This window comes from Onychostoma macrolepis, chromosome 19 (genome assembly GCF_012432095.1).
Source record: "Onychostoma macrolepis isolate SWU-2019 chromosome 19, ASM1243209v1, whole genome shotgun sequence".
NCBI lineage: Eukaryota > Metazoa > Chordata > Actinopteri > Cypriniformes > Cyprinidae > Onychostoma > Onychostoma macrolepis.
This window is the reverse complement of record NC_081173.1, coordinates 27,041,618-27,063,155: the sequence shown is the minus strand read 5'-3', so window position 1 is coordinate 27,063,155 and position 21,538 is coordinate 27,041,618. Positions and strand designations below refer to the sequence as shown.

The 21,538-nt window shown below is 35.0% G+C and overlaps 1 protein-coding gene across 5 annotated transcripts in view; it reads left to right on the top strand.

The window, feature by feature from the left end:
• The window catches only part of LOC131526440 (glutamate receptor ionotropic, kainate 5), a 146,702-nt gene that overhangs the window by 115,911 nt on the left and 9,253 nt on the right, over window positions 1–21,538 (top strand). For all 5 annotated transcript variants that reach the window (XM_058754759.1, XM_058754757.1, XM_058754761.1 and 2 more), the window contains 9 exons: window positions 406–558; window positions 1,958–2,062; window positions 2,450–2,557; window positions 5,240–5,443; window positions 9,105–9,218; window positions 10,417–10,526; window positions 10,647–10,820; window positions 14,755–14,920; window positions 16,389–16,614. In XM_058754759.1, coding sequence (XP_058610742.1) covers window positions 406–558; window positions 1,958–2,062; window positions 2,450–2,557; window positions 5,240–5,443; window positions 9,105–9,218; window positions 10,417–10,526; window positions 10,647–10,820; window positions 14,755–14,920; window positions 16,389–16,614 — 1,360 coding nt within the window. The remainder of the gene's footprint in view (window positions 1–405; window positions 559–1,957; window positions 2,063–2,449; window positions 2,558–5,239; window positions 5,444–9,104; window positions 9,219–10,416; window positions 10,527–10,646; window positions 10,821–14,754; window positions 14,921–16,388; window positions 16,615–21,538) is intronic.

Sequence of the window (21,538 nt, the reverse complement as noted above, 5' to 3'; positions counted from 1 at the left end):
TTAGAATTCCAAGAGCCTCCATAATTTCAGTAATTTGATTGACATTCCATTGCATTATTTAAACCGGATTTTGCTGAGATTTGCTTACATGGGGAAAAAATGCGAACTGTAAACCATAGTAACTACTAAATCTGTGGAATAATGAGATGTTATTTCTGCCAGAAGGTTTTTTCGAATGTGTCCAAATAGGATGTGTGCCACACAACGCACTTTAGGAACCTCTGTTAGGAAGACAGTTGCTGTAGGGCCCTAACAGACGTGAAGTCTCCTTGCCCCCCTAATGACCTCATTTGCTGTCTTTCTCAATTCTACGTGCCTTTATTCTATTTTTTTTCTTCTTTCTTTCTATCTTCGCCTCGGCTTATCTCTCGTCTCGTTTCTTTCATGCTCTCTCTCCACCTACAGTTGTCATCAGCGCTGATGTTCGATGCAGTGCATGTGGTGGTCGGAGCGGTGCGAGAACTGAACCGCAGTCAGGAGATTGGAGTGAAGCCTCTGAGTTGCACGTCTTCACTTATCTGGCAGCACGGCACCAGTCTCATGAACTACCTGCGCATGGTACGTGTCACCATGGCTACCCCATTTGCAGCCATTTTCTGACTGCTGCGTTTGATGACTTTAGTGTTTAGTCTTTACAGCTGTTCTTACTGTATGTCACTTTGATGTCGTCTCTGATGAGCTGTAGAAGCCTAATCATCAGTGTCCTTGTTTTAATCTGGATTTTATGTTGATGTGATTCTGTGTTCCATTGCTTATTGGCTTTTATAGGCTCTGTTAAAGTCAACATGAAATTGAAATTGACCTTATTTACTTTCTCAACATATGTTCTCGTTGTGCACAGTTTATCAGTGCATGCTATGGAAAAAATAAATAAATACAATTCTTTGGTTAATTTTAAATTTACTCTGCAATGAATCTAAACCTTTGCCAATGCATTATTGTGCATTGAGTGTCGCTGAGCATCATTTAACATCATCAAGAAACATTTAGCACAGTTTAGCACTGTGAAACTATGCAGAAAACGGCAATAACAACAGCAAATGAACCAACTTAAATCTGAAAAAATTATGTATAATATATAAAATGAATAAATAAATCACTAAATAAATAAAATAAATGCAAAATCTATGCCCATAGATGACATAAAATTCGAACTAAATTATTTTAATAAATAGTTTAAATCATGCAAATTCGATTAAAAAACATTATGCAAAAAAATTAACGTTAATTTTAAAATAAATGCATTTTTTCACAAGTAGCTGGAGTGCTTAATGAGCCGCCTTTGTCACCGAGCCCAGGACAATGTTCCCGGTTGTTCCGTCCATCGACAGGCCTGATGATGACCAATGCAGTATGACTTTTATGTCCTCTGTGATGATTATACCCAGCCACAGTAATTTTACAACTGACATTAGTTTCAGAGCAATTATAACCGTGCCCTTAACACCAGATGTGCATTGTTTATTGCAACCTGTCTGAAGGCCTGCTTGTATTTTATCATTTTAATGCAGCTATTACACTCTGTGAGATCCTAGACGGTGTTTGTGTTGTCTAGTCACAAGTGTGTTCTTTCATTCATTGTGTCCCTCCATCTGTTTTGCAGTTTGTCCATCACTCCATCATTTCAGCACTCCATTTGGCACCATCTCCGCACCTCCTCTCGTCCGCCATTCTCGGTTTGTCTCCATAACTCCAAGTGTTTACCTCCCTTGCCAATACTAATGAAAACAGTCATTATTTTTGCGATTGCATTTGGTGACGCCCGGTGGAGCAGAAGTGACACTTCACCTTAACTTTCTTAATCATCTCAAAGTTTGTCCTCTGGCTGTCTCTCTCTCTCTTTCACCGCCTACGTTATAATTTCTACCTTAATATTGTAGGTCAAAATTAATGCTATTCGTCATTCTTGTTTGTTACCCTTGGTTTAAATCCCCCCTCTCTCTCTTTTACATTTTAGGTAGAGTATGACGGCCTAACAGGCCGCGTGGAGTTTAACAGCAAAGGCCAGAGGACCAATTACACGCTGCGTATTCTTGAGAAATTCAAGGGGGGTCACAAAGAGGTAACGTGCTCACACACACAAACACAAACTCATTCTCATGAACACTAACTCCGCATTTTATCCGGAATCACGGGAGAGGTTGTGAGGTCTAATGAATGGGTGGTAGCTGGAGTAATCACCACTTCACTCCTCTCTTATTGATCATAGTATTGATCCCTTGCTTCATGCTCTTTTATCTCTCCTTCATCCCCTCGTCTTATTCGCTCAACTCGTTTATTCCTGTCTGTTTCCCCCCTGCGAGATCAAACATATTTTTAAATGGGTCACAAATTATTTGATATGATTTAGCTCTTTCAGTGCAGATCTGCTCATGAAAGTACTTCTAATTGTGTCTTCTTTGTTATTAAAGCGAAGCATTATTATTATTTTTTTACTTCACATGTGCAGATCGGTGTCTGGTACTCCAATAACACGTTGGCTATGAACTCTACATCTTTAGACATCAACATGTCTGAGACCTTAGCCAACAAGACGCTCATCGTCACCACAATACTGGTAAGAGCCTCTCCAGACATGACTCCATGGGCTGTGTGGGTTTGGCAGCACATTGGCAGGAGCATTTCAGACCAGAGATCATTGTGAATTATAGGGCTTTTAGAAATTTGGCACTCACTGGTACAAGCTTTTCTGATTCAAATCTTGCACATGCACAGGCACAATCTTTTTAGAGCACCTCTCTAAACCAAATTCTGCATTAAGGTGTCTTAAATGTTATTATGGGCTCTACAAATGTTTGTAAAAGTAATGCATTATTTAAATCAGGGAGGATATGAGATAATTCAGAAGCCTTGCTTGCTTAAACAGAGCTTATACAGTGTAATAATGTTGTTTCTTGAGTTTATGATTGTAAGAAAAGCTTACTAGATTACAACTTGAAAATCTCAAAACATAAATTAAAGGGATAGTTCACCCCAAAATGAAAATGATTCCATCATTTACTCACCCACATGTTGTTCCAAACCTGTAGGAGTTTCTTTTTTCTGAGTAAAGGGTGAGGGTGAGTAAATGATGACAATTTTAAATTTGGGGTGAAATATCCATTTAAGATTAGATTCATTCATGCCATCACAAAGTAGGTGTTTGTCAAAGTTTGTCCTACAATTTAAGCAAACCTATGTTGTTCTGTTGAATTCATTTTGAAAAACTAATGTACTAAAAAATTTTATTTTTCACTCGCCGACAGGTTTTGCGAAATTGCCGACAAATGCCCGAAATCGGAGGCAAATTATCACAGTGTGAATTATCAAAGACGCGATCTGAGGGAATCGCTGATGCGTTGCCAACACCCATGAAATATTTGCAATATATTTACACCTGCGGAGCAGACAGAGTTGTCTGCGATTCTTCCTATTGTAAAGTCATGCAGTGTGTAACCTCTTGTTGCCGATCCATCGTGCAATGTGAACACAGCAGCGACAGTATGCTACCCCAGATAGTCGTAAAAATTTAAATTTAGATTTACTCACCCCCAAGCCATCCTAGGTGTATATGACTTTCTTCTGTTAAACAAATACATTCAGAGTTATATCTAAAAAAAAATGTCCTGGCGCTTCAGAGCTTTAAAATGGCAGTGAATGGCTGTAGTGATTTTGAAGCCAAATAAAGGGCATAAATCCATCATAAAATGTACTCCACACGGCTCAATAAAGGCCTTCTGAAGCAAAGCGATGCGTCTGTGTAAGAAAAATATCCACATCTAAAACTTTATAAACCATAATCTTTAGCTTCCGCTAACCATCGCATGCGTGGACACGAGAGAGTGGCGTAGATGACATAGGCAAATCAGAATTCAGACACCGGTCACAAATTAGAAGTACAAAATGAGGATTTGTAAAGGAAAATGTCGGAGGATTTCCATATAAGCCAAGAGGAGACTGGTTTTCCTCTGCTGTAAACAAAACTTGGTTCTCGTGAGACTAGCATATTCTCACTGGAGCTTACGCTACACCTACGTCATCCGCTGGAACACCACTCTCTCGTGAATGCATGTACGACTGTTAGTGGAAGCTAGAGATCATGGTTTATACAATTTTGAATATGGATATTTTTCTTACACAAAGGCATTGATTCACTTTGGAAGAAACCCTTCCCCCGGAGCTGTGTGGAGCACTATTTATGATGGATTTATGCACATTTGTTGGACTTCATACATCCAACTTTACCTTAAACCCCATTCACTGGCATTATAAAACTTGGAAGAGCCAGGACATTTTTAATATAATGCCGATTGTATCCGTCTGAAAGAAGAAAGTCATGTACACCTAGGATGGCCTGAGGGTGAGTAAATCATGGGATAATTTTCATTTTTGGGTGAACCATCCCTTTAATGCACTTTCCTAGTCTTTTTGTGGAAAAGTCATCAGTTTCTAGCTCGGGCTGTTGGATGATATTAACCAAACTGATTTTAATAAACACTGTTTTAAGCAACAATTTCTATACCAACTTTCGGTCTCGTTCCATTCTGGTATATAACACCCACGTCTTAGCATCCAGTCAATTCTAGATGGATAACACCAAGAATTGCCTTGCATTTTTCTAATTTAATTTAGTGTTTCACTCTGAAATATGTCCCATTATGAAAGTAGAGTGGATAATACCACAGAAGATCAAAATGTAAATTAAAAACAACAAATGATAGTTTGATATTTGATATCAAATGATATTTTCTATAGTACCTTCATTGATTGCATCCATATTCGCTGCATTATTATTCATTCCACTATCATACAATGTTGCTTCCAGGCAACAAACACATTTAAGCAATTCCTAATAACATACAAATGTATTGTTTTAAAATGTTTGTATTTGTTCTGTTTAAAAAAAAAAAAAAAACAATCTCATGGCATAACAAGTCATCCCTTCATTGTTAACCATCTTATTTGCATCATGTGCTTGCAAAATGAAGAAAAGAGGTTTGCTATCCAGAAGCGACAACATACTGTAGAAGAAATAATACATTCAAACCAGGAATCTGCAGCCAAATAGGAACTTTCACATGTCAAGGCCAAGGAAGCACTGTTTCACTGGATTTTACTGCCATTTCATGGCTTAACACCAATCAAAATGCCACTTCCACTGTATGGCTATTGACTTTCATTGCGTTTATGGTGCTTCACTGTATAGAAATTGAGAGTGGAATATTAGAGCGTTAAATGTTACCTTCGTCCTGTTTTATAGGAAAATCCATACGTGATGCGCAAGGCAAACTACCAGGACTTCCAGGGTAATGATCAGTACGAGGGATTCTGTGTGGATATGCTGCGGGAGCTGGCAGACATACTGAAGTTTTCCTTCCGGATCAAGCTGGTGGATGACGGGCTGTATGGAGCTCCAGAACCTAATGGGTCGTGGACTGGCATGGTGGGGGAACTCATCAACAGGGTACGCATGTCTGCGCTCACGTCCATAATTAAGCTCTGTGGACACATTATGTACAAATAGAGACACTTTTCAGTCACAATGGCCCTCAATGAAACTCTTGGGCTTTTTATAATATGAGCTTTATTTGCTTTATATCCATTGGAAATGCACTTTCCTTGTTTCTTATTGCTTTAATAAAACTGCAGAGACAGGAATATGATAATGCACCAATGTTTCATAAGCTATTAAATTTATTAATATTAATAACCCGAATAAAAAAATATATATATTTGCCAAACAATAGCATTTTTTAAACATTTTTTCTGCAGCTTGTATAATCTGAATTTAGTGTTAAAAGCTGTTTGTTTAATGTAATATTCATGTATATTGTATGTATATTCATTTATCAAAATGTCTGAAATAACCTCCAACCATTTATATTGAATATTATATATTAAATATATTACATATTATTAAATGTAATGTATAATAAATGTAAATATGATATATACTATTTAATGTTTTAATGTTTAAATCCAAAGCTAAACCACAATTTCTTTTTTGCTTTTATGTCTATTAAAAATACACATGCCTTAATTGCTGTAATTAAACTTCAGCAACAGCAATATGATAAAACATACCAATGTTCAGTAATTAAGTCAAGTCACCTTTATTTATATAGCGCTTTTAACAATACAGATTGTGTCAAAGCACTTAACAGTATCAAATTGGAGGATAGAGTGTCAGTAATGTATAATTATAAGATTAATTAATCAACTGTATTAATATTATATATGATTTTAAAATCAGAATTCACAAATTAAAACACAAATGTGTTTTTATTAAAATTTATTTTATGTGTTCGCATGTTTGAATGCAATTAGCAGTATTTCCGCACTGGACCTTTGCCAGCTGATGTTTCCATTAGAGTAATGATTACTGATATTAGTGCTATTTGCACTAATGCTAAAAATAATGGCGGCAGTAATAAGAACGGTAATGACATTCTATTAACCCCAGTGTGGGCAGGTCTCGGCAAAGCCCTTTTGAAATATGCCAACACACACGCACACATACTAATCAGTTCCTTCTGTGTCTAATTATCCTGTGGCGCTATACCATTACAGTTGCTAACGCTAGTGTACTGTTGGCACTTGTTGACGTATTTGTGTGTAATCCTTGTGCGTACACATACCGCCCATCTTTCTTAATGGACACGCACTTCAGCTCTTGCCTGACACCAGCGTTTGATGGTTTACAAAGCTATCTCTCAGTAATCAATTAGCCAGTAATTAAGCAGATTGAGAGATATCTGGGGTACACTTGGTTTTTTTTAAGCAGAATAAACTGCTATTGATCACCCCTACTGTTGGGGAAACTACTTTGCTTGACAAACTGCAAGCTACTTGTTATTTCAAATCGTTCAGGTTGACAAAGTTAGACTACTAGCTTCCAATAAAAGCAGCTACAGTAATTGCATGTAAGCTAAGGATATCAAAGCTGTTTAAAGGAATAGTTCACCCAGAAATGAAAATTTGCTGACCATCCAGGGTGTAAATGTAGAGTTTATTTCTTCAGCAAAACAGATTTGAAGAAATTTAGCATTACATCACTTGCTCAGCAATGGATCCTCTGCAGTGAATGGGTGCCGTCAGAATGAGAGTCCAAACAGATGATAAAAACATCACAATAATCCACAAGTAATCCACACCACTCCAGTCCATCAATTAGTGTCCTGTGAAGAAACAAATCCATCATTAAGATCTTTTAACTTCAAACCGTTGCTTCGGTTGCTAAAATATAAGTCACCTTGTCTGAATTAGGAGAGAAATATGCACAGATCAAGCACCGTTTACAATAAACAAAATATGTTGGTGAATTTTGGGGAATTTTTGACAACATGGGGCTTTTTCACTGGAGAAAGCATTATGGATTATAGCCAGAAGCGATGGTTTAAAAATAAATTGGCTCAAGAATTATGAGGATTTCAGAAGAACAGTTTACAATATGTATATATGTGTATATACATAAAACATCAAAGTCTGTATAAATAAACTAGTCCAATTATTATGTCTTTGTAAAATGTGTGTATGTATGTATGTATGTATATATATATATATATATATATATATATATATATATATATATATATATATATATATATATATATATATATATATATATATGATTTTACCTGATTTTTTTCACACTGTACTTCACATAGAGCGTTACAGCCAAACAAACTATGTACCATTTTTTTTTCTACACTGCATCTTGCAAAAAAAAAAAAAAACCTTCACTACTTTTGAAACAGTTAAACTACTGGCACACTACTGAAAAATGCAGTTAAGTTAGTAGCCTCACTACTTTTAGTTACACTGTCTCCAGGAGGAAGGAAAGAAAAAGGGCAAAATAATGCCACAGTGTGCTTTTTTTTAATTCATTATTGTTCTTTTCCTTCCTCAGGAACTTTCACTCTTGTGCTTTTTTATTCCCTCCCTCTTCATTTTTCATGCGTATCCCTCATTCCCTTCATCTCTCAAGGGCACGATATTCCCTGTGTCCTCGCTGGAAGCCTGTCTTTACCATCTCTCTGTTCTTAACCATTCCTCATCGCCCCTTTCTGTATCTATTTCTTCTCTCAAGGACCGTCGCTTTATTTCTCCCCCTCGCTCTTTCCGTTTTCAAAGGGCTGTATTGCACTCTTTAGCCCTGTTTTTCTATCTCTCTCCTTCCCCGTAATAAATAAATCTCTTTCCTTTTACCCAAGGACTCTCATATCAAATTCTTCCATCAAGCCAGGCTTCTTCCAGTGCACTTACATCCCTTTATTATCTGTCCATTCATCCATCCAGCTATCCAGCCTTGACTTTCACCTTTTCAATTCTTGTCCCATCTCTTTGCTCCTTCTCCTTGTGCTAAATATCCTTTTTCTTTTGTCTGCCACTCCTTGTCTTCATCAATGAAGCTCAGATAATGTCAAACGCTTTTCTTCTCGAGTGCTTCTTGAAACCAAGGTCAATGTTTAGCATGAGAACACACATGGAGCACCAACAACATGCAACCAAATCACAGGCCTGCTTCCAGTCAAGCATTTTACAACTGACACAGCGATATGCCAATGAGTGCTTAGCAACATTGCTAAATTATCACTACGACAGAGTTGATAGTTAGTACTGTAGGTGTACTATAGGTGTACCGGAAGTCCATCAGGTTTATTATAGGTCATTTTTAAAATACTTTTATTGTTCATTTAGTCTTTAAAATGTTTCAGTGACTGAAACTCACTTGATGTAATTGGTCTCAAATTATAGAGGAAGTACATGTATGCCTGATTTTACTCAGTGAGATGTCAGCCATTTCTTTAATGGTTTTTTTGTATAAACTAATCTATAAATATAGCACTTATTTTTGTGCTTGAGAAATTTTTTTTTTTTTAAAGTCTTAAAAAGTATTTTACTGTAGTTCATGTGTGTTTAAGGTCATTAATGTGCTACTTTATTCCAATTAACTCTGTTATTAGACATCATGAGTGACAAATACCTCTGCAAATGTAATTTCTCCAATAGTATTTGTTACCTAAAATGTTTTTGCCTAATGCGTCCGCACTGGTGGCAAAATGACTAAGAGCACTATATCAAACTAGTATACTAGTAATTCTCTCTTTTTCTGTTTGTTACAGAAAGCGGATCTGGCGGTGGCTGGATTTACCATCACATCAGAAAGGGAGAAGGTCATCGATTTCTCCAAACCTTTCATGAACCTTGGCATCAGTATCTTGTACCGCGTCCACATAGTAAGACACATTTGTAATATATTGAATTGTGACTCTGCTACATTGGTATTTATACACTGGAAATGATTTAAAATGCAGCTAATAGCTCAAACAGTGAAGTAAATGAAATGTTTAAAAACACAGTATATTATGCTTGGCTGTATAGTATTCTTGGGTCAATATTACAAAACTTATCAAGAACATTGATGATAATAATAATTAATTAAATATATTATTATTATTATTAATAATAATAATTAAAATATTTTATTACTGTTGTTGTTGTTTACTTTTCTCTCTTAAAACCAGTCAAGAACATTTCTAATAATAACATTAATTTATAATAAAAACGAGAAAACATTATTAATAATAATAATAATAATAATAACAGTAATAGTAAAAATAGTCATTATAAATATTTATTATTAGTGTTTAATATGGCTGAAAAATTTATAATTGTTGTTATTATTATTATTATTATTATTATTATTATTAGTGTTTACTTATTTCCTCACAAAAACTATCAAGAAGATTTATGATGATACTAATTTATAACAACAATAAAAAATTGTTTTAAAATGTGTATTTGTTGCTGTTATTAATATTGTTATTATTAAAATGTTTCTCTCAATTATTATTTACAGTGTCTATTTTTAATCATTACTGCATAATTTAACAATTTGTTTAAAGAAAAAAAGGCAAATAAAACTGCCGACCACATAAGAAAAGTCCATTTTTATGATCACAGTAAAATTAAAAAATATACTGAATATACTGTGGGATGTTCTGAACTGCTTGTTTGGGTTAGTAAAAGTAACTAAGGGGCTGTGATTAGTGAAGAATTTATTTGGTTGAATTATTATTTAACATTTCTTGCATGAAAATCTTGCATTCCTGTAGCTCAAAAAGTAAAGCATGGTGTGAATATAATGGCATCAGTTCTCTGAGAAGACATGAATTTATCAAATCTACACCTTGAATGCATTGTCGCTTTGAATAAAAGCACCTGCCTGATGCATAATGCATAAATGCACAAATGAAAAATTGTGCATAATGTTTTGTCCGTATCAAAAACAAACTTTTACCCAATCTCTTCATATGAAAGCATGCACTCAGCAGAACAACAACAAACAGCGATTGTATCAGGAAAAGTGTTTGGAGAGTCTCTGGCTGTAGGAGTGGTAAAAGGATTGTTTGTATTGTTATGTGCTCTCTACAGGGCAGGAAGCCAGGTTATTTCTCCTTCTTGGATCCCTTTTCGCCAGCTGTCTGGCTATTTATGCTTTTAGCCTATCTGGCCGTTAGCTGTGTGCTCTTCCTGGCTGCCAGGTACCGCACTGTCACTCAATATGCACACATCTAGTTTGAATATCATTATATTCACAGTCCAGTGTTCTTCTTGAGGTAACAGTTTCATTCCTTGTTTCTTTCCCTCCCTCCCTCCATCAGGCTGAGCCCGTATGAGTGGTACAACCCCTTCCCGTGTTGGCGGGACCGCAGGGACCTGCTGGAGAATCAGTACACGCTGGGGAACAGCCTGTGGTTTCCGATCGGTGGTTTCATGCAGCAGGGCTCAGAGATCATGCCCCGGGCTCTGTCCACACGCTGTGTCAGCGGCGTTTGGTGAGTGTGGTGATGTTTCGTACTTCCTTTGAGGTGTAAGAGACCATGCAGTAAGTGTGCGTGTGTATCTGTGTGTATTAAAGACACTTCGTCACACCAGGTGCAATATCAGTATCGACACCAGCTGGCCCTGCACACATGATCCAAAAGGTTATATGGGTGACAGCAAAGCTATAAACTAAAGGTTGGAATATGCTACAAGATTTTTGCCTCGATTTACAGCCTGGAGAAGCTGATGCTAAGTCAGAGCCAGTCTGCAGATTTGAGTTGATAAATTTAATCCAAAATAGAGGATTGTATAATGGTCTCAGACTCACACAGATTTTGATTCAATCCAGTCGGAGGATATCAAACATGTTTGATATTTTGAGCCGATTTTAGCAACAAGGTGCAAAATGACTTTAAAGTCTGATAATGTATGAACCTCAGTCGTTTAGTGTATAATGCCCAGTTTTTCCTCTGTAACTATTTACAAAGTCGGTAAGTGTATGATCTTTTCAGATTTTAAAAGTTGTGTGTATTCCAGCCTTAAAGCTACAACTTTTAGTAACTGTTTTCGGTAGCTGAAATAAATCTGAAATATAATAAAATATAAATATTAGGGGAAAAAACCCATAGAATTTAGAATAGATTTAGAAAATTAGAAATGTTAAAATTAAACTACCTGAAAATTTTTTTAAATGCATTTATAAATATACACATTATACGTATATTTTTTTCTATATGCTGTACTATAAATAAAAGCACATAAATTACTAAAACCTAAGGTATAATTAAAAAGGTATAATGATTTTTTTTTTTAAGGCAATCCTTATTTTACAAAATTTTAAAGGAAGGTTATACTGGCATTATATTTCGAAATGTTTCTTTTTCTAGCTTTTTCTAGTGTTAGAATATGATTCTTAAATGGTTAGATTTTCCAGAATTTCTTGGTTTTGTGCTTTTGTCCCAACCAGTCCAGACTTTTTAACTTCTCTTTTATAGTAAATTCATTAAAAGTGTTCAAAAATGATGAAAAGTATACTTAATTGTACTGCACTTTTGCCAATTAACCTAAAACACATTTTTTTTAATTTTGTATAATTTGTATTTATTTATTTATTTTCAAATTCATAGAATCACTATCAGCAGTATTACCATTGCACAAAACATGAACAATTGAGTATTTAAAAAAAAAAAAAGTCTATATTTTGTCATGATAAAAATGGGGCGTGACAGCAGAAATGTCATTCGTTTTTTTTAATTAAGAAATAAAAGTTATTTTCATATTTAAATGTAAATATTAAATGTAAATTAATTTAATTTGTATAAAGATTTATATATTTAATTGACTGGTGTTAAAAATCAACACATGCATATTAGCAATATCTACTTAAAGGTCAATAAATACCAAGCTCTTCATTTCGGAGCATGTTTAAACATAAATGAATCACAGTTGGAGGTTTTCAAGATTTCATATGAAATGCCTCTAACTGAATATCTGCTTATATCTTATTTGTTGGTAGGTGTTTTTATTTATTTTTTGGCCAAGCGACCAAAAAATGACCTACTTAGTAAGAAAATGTTCTGCAGGGCATATTTTCACACATGGGAACCCATTTTTTCAATTTATCATGGACTGAAAATCTGTTCTCTTTGTAAAGAGACCATTAAGAGTGTGTCTTTTCTCACTGAAGTTTGTTTGGGCATGTTTGTTTTGTGTGCCGACATACACTGTGTGCTTCACACTTTTATAGTGTATTTCTAGATTAGTCTCCCACCTCGAATTATGTTGCTCAGTTCATTTTGCTCTTTCTGCTATCAAGTCAAGCTGTCTTCTGTTCCATCTCTTCAATTTCTGTCCTGTGCTGTTGAGGTCATTTAAGTTGTACAACTACTTTTAGGAAGAGTAACAATGGAGTTGAAATGATTCGATCTGTGCATGCAGTGGAAGCCGAATGTTTAATCATCTGTGGTGTGAATAAACACAATAGATGCGACTTTAATCCCACACAGGGGTGACCCAGAAAGCGGAGAGCTGGCGTCTATCTCTGCTGCGTCCCTGAGCATGGCTCTGACTCCGTGATGCTCTGGGGGACGTGTGTCTGCAATTGGTGTACTTTAATATTTGATAAAGAGCTTTTATTTAATGACAAATAACTAATCTGGCAGCTTGTGTATTTTTGGAGGCCGCTTACTTTAGAAAGGTTTCAAATGCTTCACCGGTCTCATGAAAGCTCTTCCTCGGAGGACTTCAGGAGTTTCCTTTCATCTGGCCATGATTCAGAGCTCCGTGACTGTGTTGGGAAGGGCTCTCCAACTTCCTACTGGAAACGCCTTAGACAACATAAATCAGCATTCGCAACTGCAAAGAATGCATTCTTTTTTTCCCCCAAAGAAATCAATACTTTTTTTGCGGCAAGGATGCATACAAATGATCAAAAGTGACAGTAAAGACACGTATAATGTCACAAAAGATTCTGTTTAAAATAAATGCTGTTCTTTTTTCCTTTACAAAAAGAATCCTGAAGTAAATGTATCACTGTTTCCACAAAAATAGTCAAAAATAGCACAACTGTTTTAAACAATGATAATGAGAAATATTTCTTGAGCAGCAAATAAGCATATTTCTGAAGGATCCTGTGACAACGAAGACTGTGGAGTAATGATGCTGAAAATTCAGCTTTGCGTCACAGGAATAAATTACATATTAAAATATGTATATTCAAATAGAAAGCAGTTATTTTAAACCGTAATAATATTTCAGAGTATTGCTGTTTTCACTGTATTTTTGATCAAATAAAGTACAGTCTTGGTGAGCATATAGGAGACTAAAACATAAAACGAAAAAAATCTTTTCTACACTTTTCTAGTTTTCCAGCTTAAACGTGGTATGACCTAATTTTTGTAGATCTTATTGGTTAGAATATCTGGCATAAATATATAGATTAATGTGCTAAAATTTTTGTCTTATGTGTTTGATGTGCCTTAAGGGGGAAATCGGGCCAAATCAATGTTTTTTCATGCACCTGTCAATTTTGAGATTTTGGGCTTTTTGGTTTTTCATAAAGTGTTTTTTCAGACTAGTGGAAAGAAAACATCCTAAAGACACTGCTAAGTGTTTCTTTTATAGCACTTTATCTATTTGTGTCAATAGATTTCAATGACAATACATATTTTAAAGGCCGTTTTCTCAAAATGAGTTTTTTTCTCCTACACCGAGCCATAAATCTCCACTTCAGTAGCACTTACACACACCAAACGTTACAATTTTATTCCTGTCTATATCCTGAAGGTTTGTACCGAGGGATTTGTTCATATATAATTTGCTTGATTATATACAACATTTTATTCCCCCAAAATTGTGAAAATACTGTATATTGTTTTCTGTCTGTTCTAAGTAGTTTCTGAATTATGGAGTGACAAAATGAGATACCCAAAATTCCCTCTGTAAAAACTTTTGACTCTAGTCAAAAAAATTTAGAATTTTGAAACTGACTTCATACAGTGTTTAGATTTTTGTTCTAGAAATGTATGCAAATTAGCGCATATTTCAATAAATAATGCCTCATTTTGATATTTAAACCTAACATTTTAGAAAACTTGTAATAGAAAAAATGTTGCAATTATCACTGTAATCAATCAACCAGTTAAGTAAGGCGATAACTATTAGTTATTTTTTTTACCCTATTCACCTGCATAATTCAAACACAGAATTTGCAAACACTATTTACTGATTCAGTTTTCATAGCTTGTTATTTTGCGTTTGATCAAACCAGGTTGATCTGGTGGTCAGCATTGCAGCTGTGGGTGTTTTTCAATATTTAGTTGAATGATGTTTGTGTGTGTCAGCAAATCTGCACACAGATGTGTCTAATGTAAACATCTGTCTCTAATGTACACACTCATATTTCTGATAGGAAATAAACAATGTGTTTGTGTGTGTCTGAAACAGGTGGGCATTCACGCTGATCATCATTTCCTCCTACACGGCGAACCTCGCAGCTTTCCTGACGGTCCAGAGGATGGAGGTGCCAATCGAATCTGCTGACGACTTGGCCGATCAGACCAACATCCAGTATGGGACTATTCAAGGAGGAAGTACTATGACCTTCTTCATGGTACATGTCTTTGTTTGTGTGAAACTGTTTATGTGTGAGATTTGTGTCACTGGCTTACCATGTGTGCACATGTTATGTCATAATGCATCACTTCCTGTTTATGGCGGCAGTTTTGACTAGTGACTCATTTTCCGACCCACACAGAATCTGCCGGCTAAATTTCATTAAAAGCTTCAGATTTCCGCAGAACTGAAACGGTTCATTCACAAAATTCTACACATGCCCCACTTCTTGCATATATGAATATTCAATAACGGTAATATTAGGTTTTGTATGAATAATTCGGACAATATTTATACACTACCATTTCTCAAGTATTTATCTAATCAAAAATACAGTAAAAGCAGTAATATTATTATTTTTAAAGCTTTCTATTGAAATATATGTTAAAATGTAATTTATTCCTGTGATTCAAAGCTGAATTTTCAGCGACATTACTCCAGTCTTAAATGTCACATAAGCGTTAAAAAAAAAATCATTGCTTTTTTTTTTTTTGTTAATTTTTATCATTTGATCAATAGAAAGTTTTAATGTATGATTTAATGCATCCTTGCTGAATAAAAGTATTAATTTCTTTAAAAATAATCTTACTGAGCCCAAAACTTCAAATGACAGTTTAAATATACATTACACATTTATAAAGTTTTATTGCTAATTTATTACTACTAATGAATATTAATACTTAAAAAAAAAAAATAAATAAATATATATATATATATATATATATATATATAATTATTATTATTATTATTTTTTAACAATATATTTATTATTAGTAATATTTAAATGTATTAATATTTATTATGATTGATACTTTGGATAATTTTGTAATACTTTAAGTATAGCTTAGTTTAAATCAATTCCACAAATCATAGAGTTTTCTTAACTACTCATTTTGATTAGTCACCCAGAAAAGTAGTTGACTAGTGTGCAGGTCAATATTTTCCTGATGTAAAAAAAAAAAAAAAATTAAATACAGGCCGAAAAACCAAAGACAAACCGAAATGATGTCACCACATATAAACCAAGCGCAGATAGTCAGAAGTCATGTGATACACAGACAGTCGAAACAGACCTTTTAATTAGTGGTAAAACTAATCGACTAGTCTGTGCGTTCTTTGACTCATGTCATAATGCATCATGTCCTGTTTGTGGCAGTAAGCAGTTGGCCTAGTGACTCACAGCTACATCCATATTCACACTGGAGGCCAAGTTCGCTTCCCCGTTACATTAATAATGTATTATCCATCTTTCTTTCCCTTACATTTTCACTTTCTTTCAATCTGTTACCTTAATCTAGTTCACTCTCAATGTCTGCCAATAAAATGCCTCTTTATTCATTCACCTGTCCTCATGTCGCCGCTAATATAATTTCATCTTTGATTTTTCTCCGCCTTCCAATACTATATCTGCTTCACCTCTCTTTTCTCTCTCCATCTTTTCCAATGACTTTCATCGCCTTTCTCAGAACTCGCGCTATCAGACGTACCAGCGCATGTGGAATTACATGTACTCCAAGCAGCCCAGCGTGTTCGTGAAGAGCACGGAGGAGGGCATAGCGCGTGTATTAAACTCCAAGTACGCCTTTCTTCTGGAAAGCACCATGAACGAGTACTACCGGCGCCTCAACTGCAACCTCACACAGATTGGAGGCCTGCTGGACACCAAGGGCTACGGCATCGGCATGCCTCTGGGTGAGTAGGGCAGAAAAGAAAGACAAAGAGTGAGAAAGGCTTCAGGTGGGATATAAAGGTTTAAGAGAAATCAAAGTCTGATTTTAACCTTCTTAGAGAAGTAGAAATGCTTTTGAGTGTCCAGCAAGGAGGTCTTTAATGCAGTATCTGGAAAAAGCTAGCCATTATCATTCCTATTCATTGTGGCTAAAGCAGCAAATGGTGGAAAGAGTCTCACAATGTGTCTAATAACTTTGACTCTTAAATCTTTAATTTCTTATTTTGAACTGTTTTATTTTTTTAGTCTGAGGTGGAAGCAGGCTTTCATTGCGACTTTGGAATAGGTGTGAATAAAGAGATATAGAAACAATAAAGAGCTTTATTTAAGGAGTTAATCGAAATTATTCAGGGTAGCACCATATTTCATTTTTGACATGAAAACAAGGCTGTGAGAGAGATGTGTTCAATGGATTGTACACTCACAAACTCGTTTTCATTTTGGCATCTAACCCGATGACCCACTGACATCCAGACATATTCCAGTTTAAAGGTGCAGTAAGTAATATTGACAGCTAGTTATTGAGTATTCCGGTCATAATTCAAAATATTGGACAGCGTTATTTCTTCTGCCACCTCCTCCTCAGACTCGACGCACACACGGGTTGCCAGGTACCACAAAGAATGAGCATAACTGACAATGTTAGGCAACAAGCCTTATGCTGATCAGTTGATTTATCAACTGTAGCTTTTTCGATGGTTGCCGAAGCTTTTTAGGTCAGATACAATCTGCAGTCACTGATCCATATTGTTTGCTGGTTTCCATAGCTGCAATACGTTGTGTTTTCCGTCATCTGGCAATCCAGGCTGTCGAAATACAATTGGTTAAATTGGCAGTGGGCAGAACCACACAGATCAAAACAAAACAGACATTCTAACACAGAACACGCACCTCAAAGTAGAATAACTGGCTGTAGAATTTATTTATTTTTTCTGTGAACTGTTTCCTAAATATCTGCAAATGTATTATGGTATTTTTATGCATTAGTACAGTCCAAAAAAATCACATACAGCACTATTAATGCCAAAACATTTTCTCTTTTCCAAGTGTAATGTGCAGAGACAACTAAAGTGGAAAAAATTACTTCTAGTGGTACAGAAATTATGCACTTTAAATTGACAGTATTTATATTAATTAACCAAACATTTTATTTATGTATTTATTTTTCTGGCAGTAAATATGCTTAATAAGTATAAATATATAATTCTAAATACATTCCAACATTTGTTTATATATTAGGCAAAACGTGAACTTTCTGTGTTTTAGTTGTGTTTGAGATGTGGCTTAGCTGTTACCTCACATACTCTGATATGTTGAGCCGTGGTGCTCAAGTGGATTGTGCCAGTTTGAGTGTGGTTTGTGGCATTTTTTTTGTTTGTGGCTCCCTTTTTTTCCTCCCCAATATTTCTCGTTCTCTCTCCATTGTCCCTCTGCATAAAAAGTCCAAAAGTAAAATCAAAAATAGTGTTTTAATTCTGCCAGAAATAAATATGATGATGGCCCAGAGAACATCACACAGACAAGAAAGCTGCTGTCACAATGATAGCATCTCTTCACGCTCTGGTATTGCACATTTCTTTCTAATTCTTCTCCTGGATAGATGGCTTGCCATTTTTCACAACGCTTGATAAATAGCAATTCTGACTTTGTCTTTGACATTTGGCATTTTCAGCCATTACTCCTTGACAGACAGAGATATGAGGGAGGGAAAAAAACAATTTATGGCATATGTTTTGCATTGAGGGCTTTAATACTCCCTAGTGGGTGTTACAATGAGGAAGGCAGGAAAAGAGAAAACGTGGGGTCTTAATCGTAGCTAAAGAATTGGGCTGGTGAGATAATGGCCACTATTGAGCCACTGTATGCGGTGTATAATGTAGAAGGGCTTTCTGGACTCGAGTGCAAAGGGGCTTGTCAAGTCAAAATTTAAGAAGCTTACATCCAGCTGTGAAAGTGAAATAGGCCGTAAAAGTGTTATTGGCGTCATGTGGTGATTTCGCACAGTAGGCCTACTGCTCCAATTCCCAAAGACGTCTAAGCAAGCTAATAGTTCTATTATATTTTTCTGTGTTCTTTTGAAGCTGATCAGCAAATTTCTGAAATGCAAAATGCCTTTACTTCTACTGTTGTCAGCACAGTTAATCAAAACACTGAAAATACTAAGCAATTGTATTGTTTTTTGTCCTTTATTGGATCCCCAACAGCAACTTTTGGCATTTGTGAGACAAGAGCTTAAAATATGAATATTCTTGATTTTAATTAAAACTATCACTATCATCAGTAGAGTAGATTTTCCGCTGTTTATACATTTTATCTCATGACAGTGAAATGCTATCAAATACTATTCAAATACTATTCTAACTCATGAAATAATATTAAATAAAATGCTAAAAAGTTGTATTTTTATGAAGCTTTTGAGTAGAAGGTGGAGCTGTCACCAAATGCTCTTGTTGCTCTTGGCAGCAATACATATCAAGTTTCATGTCTCTAAGATTTGTAAAGAATTGTTTCATGTCTTTGACGTGTTACACTTGAACAGTGTAGTATATCAGAAACCTTTTAATAGCTCTTTTCTGAGATGGTCTGTGGGTTTTCTGATGAAATCTGATGAAACCTGTAGGAGGATTAGAAATAGTGGAAATCTAATTGGACAGAAATTGAAAACACTGCTAGCAATAAAAAGCAATGAAATATATGAGAATTACACGTCCAACACTATTATTTTAGTGATACTTTCATGGTATTTTAAATTAACTTTAATTTTTAGATTTTAGTTTTTATTTTAATTTCAGTTGAAGTTTTCAAAAATAAAAAAAGTACTTTTGCCATTGGTAAATTATTTATTTATAAAAAAAAAAAAATTTTAATCTAATATTTATATTTTGTTTTATTTCAGTTAACTAAAACCGATTCAAACTGTTTTACTTTCAGTTAACAATTACAACACTGATATCCAAACCATTCAGTCTAAAGAGTTTTAGTAAAAACTGTGTTGGTGGTGTTAAAGGTTTTGGGAGGTAGATGTAATACTCACTAGTGGGTATTTATTAAAGGGATAGTTCATAAAAAAAATGAAAATTCTGTTGTCATCTACTCATCTTTTAAGTTGTTCCAAAAGTATATGAATTTCTGTAAACTGTTGAACACAAAAGAAGGTATTTTGAAAAATGTTGTTAACCAAACAGTTGACAGTAGCCATTGACTTAGTATGGAAAAAGAAATGACTATTAACATTGTTAACATTCATAGTTAACAAGTCTTGTTTTAACAGATAAAATTATGAGAGTATGTGTAAAAGACAGGACATATGAAACTGGGATGCTTATGAATACTCACAAACATCAGTGGGGAACTTGTACCTACAGTAGGTTAATAGATGCAGTGAGAAAATGACCAGTGCTGCTTGCTGTTTTTGATCTTCTGTCCTCCGGGAAGATCGGTCCAACAACCTCATGACCACTAGGCTAAACTGCCCTCCAAAACATCACCATACACTCATAATCACATGATCCCGTAAATAGATTTGAAATGAGAGCCCAGGAGCAGCATCCGTCTTCAAAGACTATCTCCAGGTCATAGAATGTCTTCCAGGAGCTCAAACATTCATTCCCTCCTCCCGGTTCTAACTCATCTCTTCAGGTCGCCTTCCAAAGTTCTGGTGCCAAGTGATAAAATCCTCTCATCCACTCATTCATGAAGAAGCTGGTCACCATGGACACCCCACATCCACTTCCATAGCAACCTGGAGTGCAGATGGTGTCACCACAGAGTCCTTAGACTGGGTTCGACCGTAAAACATGAAATCAAAATTGACCTTTCAAGCAACTAATTGATCACAAAATTGACAATGTCTTCCTTCTGTAACACCTCACAATAAGGTTCAATTTTTTGAAGACTAGTAACATAAACTATGAAAAAAAATTAAAGCATTTATGGATGTAGTATAATATTATTTTGAATATATTGGTCATTTAATTTGATAGTTCATATTAGATACTTAAATATAGATAGATTAAAGGCTAAAGGTACCTAATGCATTAACAAATGTTATGAAATTGCATGATTCATCAGAATATGTACTTCTATAAATATTCTATTTCAGTCAAAAAGTACATCACATTACAGTAGTAAGATTGTTTGTGAATACCTTTTCATGTTTAATGTACTGTATGTGTTTTTGTGTTGAATAGTCAGCATCAATAGTGAGGTTTAATCGGGTCAATTTCAAATAAAACAACAAATATTTAAACTTCTCAAAACATTTCAGTGCTGGAAGGTGAAAGAAATTCCTTATAACCTGTAATAAAATGCTAAGAATGTTGGTGTCCTTTCAAAACTGTGCAGTTTTAAATACCATATTTATTCTTGTTAACAAATATAGCTGTTTGCAAACAATTTTATAAGATATAAAACAATGATTTTAGAAATAACTTGGTTAATTGGAAAAAAATGCCTCTACGTACCAAAAAATAAATAAATAAAAGAAAAACACAAATTAACTGCAGTTTCCAGAAAAAAACATCATTTTTTTTCATATAAATTATTATTACTGGGGATTATCAATTAAAAAAAGACCTTGCACAATTCTATGTTGTGATTTCATAGTGCATTTTGTAAACCAATACATTTTGATTTTTACATCACATAATTAGCTCCATATGGCTTTCCTGATGTAAACTTGCTCGGTAGCTCACCTGGTACAGCAATGCAAAGTGCTCAGATACTGGTCCTGTGAAACTTGAGTCACAATAAATCAGCTCAAAGACTTGTTGAAGCAAGCAAAAATGGCATTTCGGATAAAACTGAACATGTTTTCCTCACCAATCACTGGACATTTCACTGAAAGTAGCGCAAAACATGCAAGAAGCAATGCCACTGGCAGGTTTT